Genomic DNA, 8,845 nt, shown 5'->3' on the forward strand with positions numbered 1-8,845 from the left:
ATTTACTTTGAGTTTAGGAGAGAAAAATAAAAAAACTCCCAAACACTAGATGGAGGGAGAAAACAGGATCAAAAAAAAAAAAAAAAGAAAAGAAAAAAAAAAAAAGAATTCAAACTTAAAAGATTTCACATGGTTAGAAGCCTGTAATGAGAGCTGATAAAAAATATTTGCACAGAACAGTAGGAGATCAAACTAATAAGAGAACAATCGGCGCGGCAAATAGAACAACTTGATATGAAGTGCCAAATCAAACAAGATCTTAATACTAGTAAGTTGCAATTTAGACTGCATATGATATCATAAATGTCACCACCTTTAACTTATTTAACCATGTTTTCGCGACAAGTATTAAACTGCTGATGCCTATATCTTGATTATTTGCTTGATTTTACATCAGTCACTGCAAAATTCCTAAACAGAAACAATAATATAGACCCATACATGCATTTTGTTGCTAATTCGACTTGTTTTCATCACGAAGATTATTAACCGAGAGACGTCATCCTTCGAGTTGTATTGGCGAAAAGTTATCTATGATTTCTCCTCATCCGATTGGGAGCAGGGTTCCGCGACCGTATCGGCAAAGTACTCCTCGACTGGAACATATGGAGCATGCGTTAAGGAAAAGCGATAATTCACTAAAATCGAGCACCGATAAACACGTATGATGCTGCAATCGATATACAAAGAGAGTTACCTATGTCATCCTGATCTGGGGAGTCGAGCAAGATGTCCGAGTCTGACGGGAGGAACGGAGAGCCAGTGTAGTCCTCAAGAGCTCCAAAGTCTGATAGAATCGCACGGCGGTTAGATTCGTTACAAGCAGGGAAAGAAGCAAATGAGTATTAGTAAAGTATTTGATCAACTAACTACTTTGGTTTTCGGAGAAATGTTCGGTGAACTACATATGTAAACTTTGGAGATGTACATAATTTCATTAAGTAGTAAATCATTCTGATCAGCAGGTCTACCTGGCTTGTTACCACTTTCAAAAAAAAGAAAGAAAAAGAAAAAAAAAAAAAATCTGTGCATCAGAATTACCACCCAAGTTCGACATATCTACTGCTAGATCCGAGAGGCTGAAGTTCCAGAGCTGCCCAAGAGATCGACCGGAGTCGCGCGAGGATCCGACCCCCCCATCTGGTCCTAGCTGTAAAGAGCTCGCATTTCCGACATCGGATGTGAATGCGGCATCGAGCATGGATGCATCCATCCCCATCCCCGATATCTCGGTCGGGGTGAAAGGAAAATGGTTGCTTGATGCCACCGATGTGGGGCTCACGGCCATCTCCGACATCGACGACATGGCACCACATGGAGGGGCAGCTGGCGCGGCCTCTGGCGCGGTACTGTGTGCATCACAATGCTTAAATAGTTTAGAGAAATGATGAAGTTCTTTAAGACATATGTCCCCGCAAAATCATTTATTAACATACGTGGCCCCGTGAAACCGCAGTTTTAACGTGTACCCCTCGAAACTGCAATTTTTTACAAAAAATACCGGTATCTCAAATTGCATATTGTACTAGAAAAAGTTCTTTAAAGAGGGGACAAATTTGTGATAAAAGAAAGTGTTTTTCGAGCTACATTTATATTTTCTTTCTTAATGGACTTCTCTATTCCTGTTATTGTCCGCGAGCTCGTAAGTTCATCTAGTTCTGAAAAAAGCAAAGTTACCAGTAAGTTTTTGCTTTTTGTAGGCAAACAAACCACAAATGTAGATTCAATCATATAACATTCGAGTTTGAACCAAAAAATAATTATAATGATAATAACCATAACCAATTAAGGCTTGTAAATGTAAATATTTCAGCAAAAGTGAGGAACTGGGACGTAGTTCGCGAAAAGAGACAATGTGCACTTACTCATTTCCGGAATTCATTCGGATTGGGTGGAAACTGCCCGGTGCGGGTATTCCATTTACGACATGACAGCTGGATAGTCCGCAACCCATAGAGTCGAGGTGAGGCTGCCCCGGAGCTTGCATCGGAGGGTGTGGAATAACCGGGTAACCCATAGGTAAATTATTAACTGCGCTGCAAACAGGTTGAAATTGAATAAGAATGATACTTGTGAGCACGGAACTGCGTAAGATATTTGATGACCATGCTCGGCAAGTTCGTAGACGAACGAGAAAATGATATAATTATTAGTTGGGTACCGATAATTGTTGCAGTAACATGAACAAAATTTTCATCTTTAAGACAAACAACTGCTGTGTTGATTCTTACTGCAGCTGACATTTTGTACAGAGCATTTTCATGGGCTAAAGAATGAGTTTCACTATACAAGCAAATATTAAGATAATCAGATAACTTTTAGAAAAGGGCATTTCACTTGACGATGAATGATTTATATCGAACATAAGTCCAACAGGGGGAATGTTGTGGATGGTAACAATTTGAATGTGCAAAAGAAGTGTAATAAGATTCACAGAGCTCAGTTTTTGAGTGTGAAATAGAATTTTCTGAAAAAAAACCCCAAAAAATTCTGTTTGTAATAGTCATAACATCGCGCTAGAAGCTTCAGGAAATAGATATTACCAGGCATAGGATGAATCCCATTTTGTATAGGAGCCAGCGGAATCTTCGGCGGCGCTTGGTACTTCATAAGGTGGTATTGGTGTTCCAATAAATGATTGAACATGATGATTTGTCGTTTCAATTTCAGCCTTATGTAGTAAGCCCGGAAAAACTCGGAGTTTTCTTCTTCCAGTTTCTGCCATACTGATTGAACATTCAATGATGCATATTAGACAAAAATCACAGCAATTTGTGCATGAACATAGAAAGCTACTGATCGCCCACCGAGAGTAGTAAAGCCAGGTTCTATTCTAGCGCGAGTAGAGAGAGTCCGAACCACTTCTCCTCTATTCATATACAATTGTAGACACCGTTCTATCAGATTCTGGACCTGCGACAACAAGTGCGTTACGATCACAATAACTCGGTAAGCGACAACAAAAAACTTGTGGTAGAAGAGTTAATTGTAATGAGAAGGTTGCTCTCACAAGTTCAATGTCTTCGCGAGAGACTTTTCTACTATCATTAGTTGCCGCCGATGCTGAGACAGAATCTGCTGCAGGAGCCTCAGAGCCCACGGCATTTTGCTGGTTACTTTGTGCTTCGTTTGTAGCCGGTGTCGGCGGCTTTGCTTCTCCCGTGCTCTGGGTTTCCTGTAAGAACTCTTCTTAAGTAACATAAACTATTCTGAACAACAAAAATCACCAACACTGAAGATGCATTAGGACTGTAATTATTGAATGCAAAGCAAATTAGTTCCAGTGATAGACCAGGCCCGTGTATTTATCTTTTCCTTTTCAGCACGCCAAATTAGATTTGGATATGGATTCAGTTTCTTTTCATCTCTAGATTATGTAAACCAACTTCAATTTTACGGAGAACATGTTATTGAGAGATGTAAATCACGAATGTGGCATCTGTATTAGGAGAACCGTAAACACGCTATTATGTTTGGCCGAATCGAATCGAATCGAACCCATCATTTTTTTTTTTCGCTTCAAACGAAGTTCCAGGTCAATACCCACAGAATCATCAGACATATACTATTAGTTGATTCTTTAAGATATTGTTGCTAATAACTAATGAAAAGATCACTTGCTTTTATCAAAAAAAAAAAAAAGAAAAGACGAAGAGAAACAAAAACCAAAAGCTCACCTGTACCATCTTCATCTGATCTTATTACACCAATGCAGCTACAATCATATGATTCGCCAGTAAGATAATAATTTACTGGAATTCTCCTGGAAACAGTAAGTGTTAGTAACTCTACCAAATTAATCAAGTGAGTGAAATGACACTTGAATTAGTTTCAGGGAAACTGCCAGAGAACAAACTTAAATAAGGGTCAACAAGTTTACTCAGAACATAGCAAATATTCAATGAGGAAAAGTAAAGTTTGTAGAAAAGTACTCATCATCTTTTGATTTATTTCTTTATTGTGTGGTGATCAACTACTCAGGTTATGAATATCTTAAGATTTACATAGAACTATACTGTCCTGTTTTAAAACATTGCAACTATGCCACAAGGGGATAAAACAGTAACCAAGGGAAAATAAATAGCAACAGTGTAATTGTAAAGAAGAAAAAGAAACCCAGAAAAAAAACAAAAGAAGCAAATCAGGCCCAATTCAAGCTTCTTAAACATCCCACATGCCAAATATGATGCATTTCCTCATTTTGTTTAGGAAATTAAAAACAAAAAAAGCTCATTTGCAACCATATCTTATTTTTTTCTTAAAAAAAGACCATATCTTGAAATAAAAATTGGAACTTTAAAAGCAAACAACTCTTGTTTTCAAAAAAAAGCTCTCACCTTTGCATCCCACAAAAAAAGAAATGCTTTTTTCTTTCCTTTTTTTGGAAAAAAAAAAACTTTATGCACACCACAAAAACACCTAAAAATTTAAGATTCAACACACAAAATCCTCTAAAATCCACAGACATGCTTATCCAAAGTGAGAAAAGGGGGGCTAAAAAGATATGAAAATTTCTCCGAAAACATCCTCATCTACTAAAAAAAAACTAGGAAATTACAGAAACAAAAAACAAAAATAATTCCTCTCTATGAAAAACAAAATAAAAAGAAAAGAAGATGATTTAAACATCTACTACATTCATCTACAAAACTTTTGATTTACTGGAATAATAAAACACAGCCCAAAAAAATGGAAAATTACCAGAAAAACCTAAATTGACAAAAAAAAAAGAGGAGATCTTTGGTTTACTAATTATGTTAGAGAGCTGAATCTCTCTTACTCTGAGAGAGAGAGAGAGAGAGAGAGAGAGAGAGAGAGAGAGGGGAAAAAAATTTGTGCAAATAGTGACAGTGTCGTGTTACATATATATATATATATATATATATATATATATATATATATATACTCCTTCCTCTTTGGCATAGTTATTAGTATTGATTATTGATTATTGATTGAGTAGGTCAAAATGTATGGAGGCCACTCAACTTTTTTTTATTTATATTTGGCCACATCGAATTATTTTCTTTTTAAAACATAGAATTTCGGACATTAACTATCAAATAATTTGCTACTTAGACTATGAGCAATTGATAATATCTAATTCTATTATTTTAACTGATTAAGTCGATAATTCTATCGAATTTAATAGTTCTGATAGCTATTAGCAATTACTTACTCTAGCAATATGTATAAAAATGATTAAAATTACTAAATTTGATAACCATTTAACAAAATCTTTAATGTAGCCAAAGTTATTTGATTTAAAAATTCAAAAAATTTAAAATGGCTCTATTGACTAGTTTCAAATTATCCTATAGTTGAGGGGTCCCGGTGCAATTTTACTCATTAAATTATTGAGGTCAAAGGGTTTATCGGTACTTCGTAATTTCCTCCCAAGAAGGACTCCTACGTAGATTGGTTGGTTTTCGTGATTTAGTAATTAATAAAAATAAAAATTTTAATATACACTTCAAATTTTTTAGATGCATATTTTAAAATTAAAATTTAATTTGATAGATTTAATCTACAGTATTTAAAATTTTGTGTAAAAAATAAACTATTTATTTTGATAATATATAATTTAGCAATAAACAACACTAAATATCTGCGACCGAGAAATAATCATTATTTAATTTGTGGGATTTAAGCGCTCAAAATTTATATTTTTTTATTATAAAACACACCCAATAAGTTAACTTTTGATTTTTAAAATCCGTGCTACAAAATTTATTTTTTAAAATTATCCAACACTTCATACAATTACTTTACAATTTTACAGTTGCTGTGTATGAACCGTGTCCATGCACCCGGTGCATGTAATAATTTCGAGGCCTTTTTGGGGCTAGGGAGTAGTGTTCACGGGGAGTTGGTGAGGGGTCATCAATAGAAACGGGGATTGGGTTGTTGGGGAGAAAAAAAAAAAAAGTTTAATTGTATATAGCTTTTTGTAAATATATCAAATAGCATATATATTTTTATAAAATTTAATTTTTTATATTTACTTTTGCAAAAAAATTTAACATTTTCAAATATACTCGTGTTGTTGGGATCCGTTAGAAAAATGTAGGTAGCAATAGATAAAATACTTAACCCTCATTAGTGAGTGAGATAAATTGACCTTTTTACCGTTCTTATGTTATTTGTGACAGTAGAAACGAAAAAGATAATAGTTGAAAATTTTTAAAAGAATATTTCTATACAATTCTAACCGTTGGAATTTTTGGAGAAATATACCTGTGATGACAAAAATATTATTTCACTTAGCTTTTGTTAAAAAAAAGGAAAAACTTCAATACCACTACAGTGATTTCGCACTTTTTTTATTTCAGTACTCTGTGGTTTAAAGTGTATCAATTTAGTGTCACGTGGTTTTATTTTTTTCTTTTTATTATTTCCTCCACTAACTTTTTTTATTAAATCAGTGATAAAGTAAAAACTAAAAGGTACTAAAGTGAATATTCGATAAACCTAGGCAGGATATCTGAAGTTTTTTGTATATAATTTAACGAAATGTCAACGAAGGAGCTGATGAAAGAAGAAAAATGAACACACTTTAAACCACAGGGTACTAAAGTGAAAAAGTCCAAAACCACAGGGTGGTATTTGAAGTTTGTCCTAAAAAATAAACAGTATTCTAACTTTAATAAACCAGAGGGGTGAATATGAATACGACTGGACCTTTGTAGAGATAAATATGAAAAGTTAAATTTTTTGGGGATATATTTGAGATTCAATGTATTTACAGAGAGCTGTATGAAATTAACCCAGCTAAAAAAATGAATAGGAACTGGTCCAACCAAATTTGGACTTATTGTGATGGAAAATGACCATGATAAAAATAAAAAATGCAGCAAATAAATAAAAGTATATAAAGGACTTATAGTGATGGAAAATGACCATGATAAAATTTGGTTCCGACTATAAAATACCAAATTTTACTTGACTAGAAAAAAAGTCTTAAAAAATTTAAAATGAAAATAAAAAGAAAAACTTATGGACTGTATCTAGCACAGCCGGCTAAGAGATCCAAAGTGTTGGAACAAATACCGTACAGAAAATCTGATTGTGATTAAAAATCTAACTAATTTTAAGATAAAGATAAAATTAGACTTACAGATAAACACAAATATTCCAATAAAGATATTTATCTTATCCGGAAGCGTGCGAGGCACTGCCCTAAGGCGTATTCTCGTCCTTACGTCGGGATTAACCGGAAATAACACCCTAAAGTACGACCGGAATTCCTTCTGCGAGCACGATCGTGAAGGAGGTTGACAGAGATTCTTTCAATACCCAGCGGATAAGGAGAATATTCAAAAATAAAAGATAAAAGAATAAAATGGATAGGGATTAACCAATAATCTAATATCTTTTCTACCTGCTTTATCTGAAGCAAGGAGAAAAAGAAATTACATAAAAGGAAAGAGAATTTCACGCTCTTTCTTGTTACGAGAAAGAAGCGGAATCCGTGCAACGGAATGAGATTCCGTTTGGCAAAAGAAACAGAACGAATAAAATATATCGTTGGTTTCTTTCTCACTAAGAAGGAAAATAAAATAAGTAAATAAATAAAATTAAATAAATAAAATAATAAAATTAACAAATAAAAAATTACAACAAATATTAAATAAATAAATTCAAAATTCAAATAGAATAAAATTCAAATTTTAAAATTTTGAGTTTTTCACCAACACAAAGTTCGAAGCATAACCTTCTAACAGTTGGCTAAGAGATCCAAAATTTTGTATCTGTTCGATCATATTATTCAACCAACTACCCGCTCAATTCTTAGAGGATCACTATCATTCTAACCGGTGATCATTATAGCTTAAAGTTGACCCTTTGTACTTTCGCTTTATTTTCGATGCTCGGGTATATATATAGTTGAATTGATAATATATATAATGGGTAAAAATATACGTAATTTATCAAAACTGTTGGCCATTTTGATTTAGCTACTCACTCAACCTTTCAAAATTTTGATTTTACTAGCCAACCTTTCAATTTGTTTGATTTGATCCAATCAAGGCTCTTTGATTTTAAAATTTGAATGTAAAGATTTAGTTTAATATGCTTCATTCAATTCTCAGAATTATAATTTTAGTGAAGTAACTAATTAGTATAAAATTTTGAAGTCTAAGCGTTATTGATTGACTCAAATCAAACAAGGTAAAAGATTGGGCAGTAAAATAAAATAGTATGAAAATTTAAATAGTCAATTCAAAATAGTTCATAGTTTATACAAAATTTATATGTTTTACCTACATAATGATTAAATCAGGCATGGGTATTAACCTAAATTTGATGCAAAAATTTTTGAGTTGAGTAATATGTATTCAAACTATGTATCCAAATTTAGTGTCCAATTTGTATTGCTTATGTTTCCACTTTCAATAGCGACCACTTTCAGTAGGGCTTTAGCAAATAAAATTTCATTCCTTTTGTCGTAATGAGAATTAAAAAAAAGAGATTATGAGACCCAAAAGTAAAAGCATTAATTCAATTCTTCAACTTAATTTACAACAAGGAGAATGTGCTGAAAATATTAATTTTGGCATATATTATTGTTTTTAAAAAAAACTATTTCCACAGTACTTGATCTAACAACACTGCACCCTATAGGCAGCTAAATAGATTTAGCAAGGAGGGTGAATTAAAACCACCCAAATAGGTTAGGTTGAATTGGGATTTTGGTTGGTGGAAATTTGCCACCTATTAAGATCCTCAAAATTAATAACCAAAATTTTTTTCTATCCATGAATCTATAAAACTTTTTTTTTTTTTGGAGGAATAGATAGCACGCTATCCGCTTCATTCATTGAAGAAGTGAATTAAGCTATATGAG

General features: G+C 33.2%; 1 protein-coding gene across 2 annotated transcripts; it reads right to left on the reverse strand.

Annotated features, from left to right (window-relative positions):
• On the reverse strand, positions 236-4,856 carry LOC109716059. Of its 2 annotated transcripts, none has more exons than XM_020241339.1 (9): positions 4,702-4,856; positions 3,678-3,763; positions 3,011-3,175; positions 2,808-2,913; positions 2,544-2,726; positions 1,866-2,031; positions 1,042-1,349; positions 698-787; positions 236-596 (listed from the first exon to the last, which is right to left on the reverse strand). In XM_020241339.1, the coding sequence occupies exons 2-9, from the start codon at positions 3,690-3,692 to the stop codon at positions 532-534; spliced, it is 1,098 nt and encodes a 365-aa protein (XP_020096928.1). In that variant the 5' UTR covers positions 3,693-3,763; positions 4,702-4,856; the 3' UTR covers positions 236-531. The 2 variants fall into 2 exon arrangements, with proteins under 2 accessions (XP_020096928.1, XP_020096929.1); XM_020241340.1 differs by having other exon boundaries at positions 1,045-1,349; positions 4,702-4,850.

Source organism: Ananas comosus, linkage group 10, assembly GCF_001540865.1.
Source record: "Ananas comosus cultivar F153 linkage group 10, ASM154086v1, whole genome shotgun sequence".
NCBI classification, from domain to species: domain Eukaryota; kingdom Viridiplantae; phylum Streptophyta; class Magnoliopsida; order Poales; family Bromeliaceae; genus Ananas; species Ananas comosus.

What these genes read in the sequence shown, in the direction of transcription:
- LOC109716059 (XM_020241339.1), bottom strand. An exon ending in CGAATGAATTCCGGAAATGA is followed by an intron (nt 1,350 to 1,865) that starts GTAAGTGCACAT and finishes TGATGCACACAG; the next exon opens with TACCGCGCCAGAGGCCGCGC. An exon ending in AGATATGTCGAACTTGGGTG is followed by an intron (nt 788 to 1,041) that starts GTAATTCTGATG and finishes CGATTCTATCAG; the next exon opens with ACTTTGGAGCTCTTGAGGAC.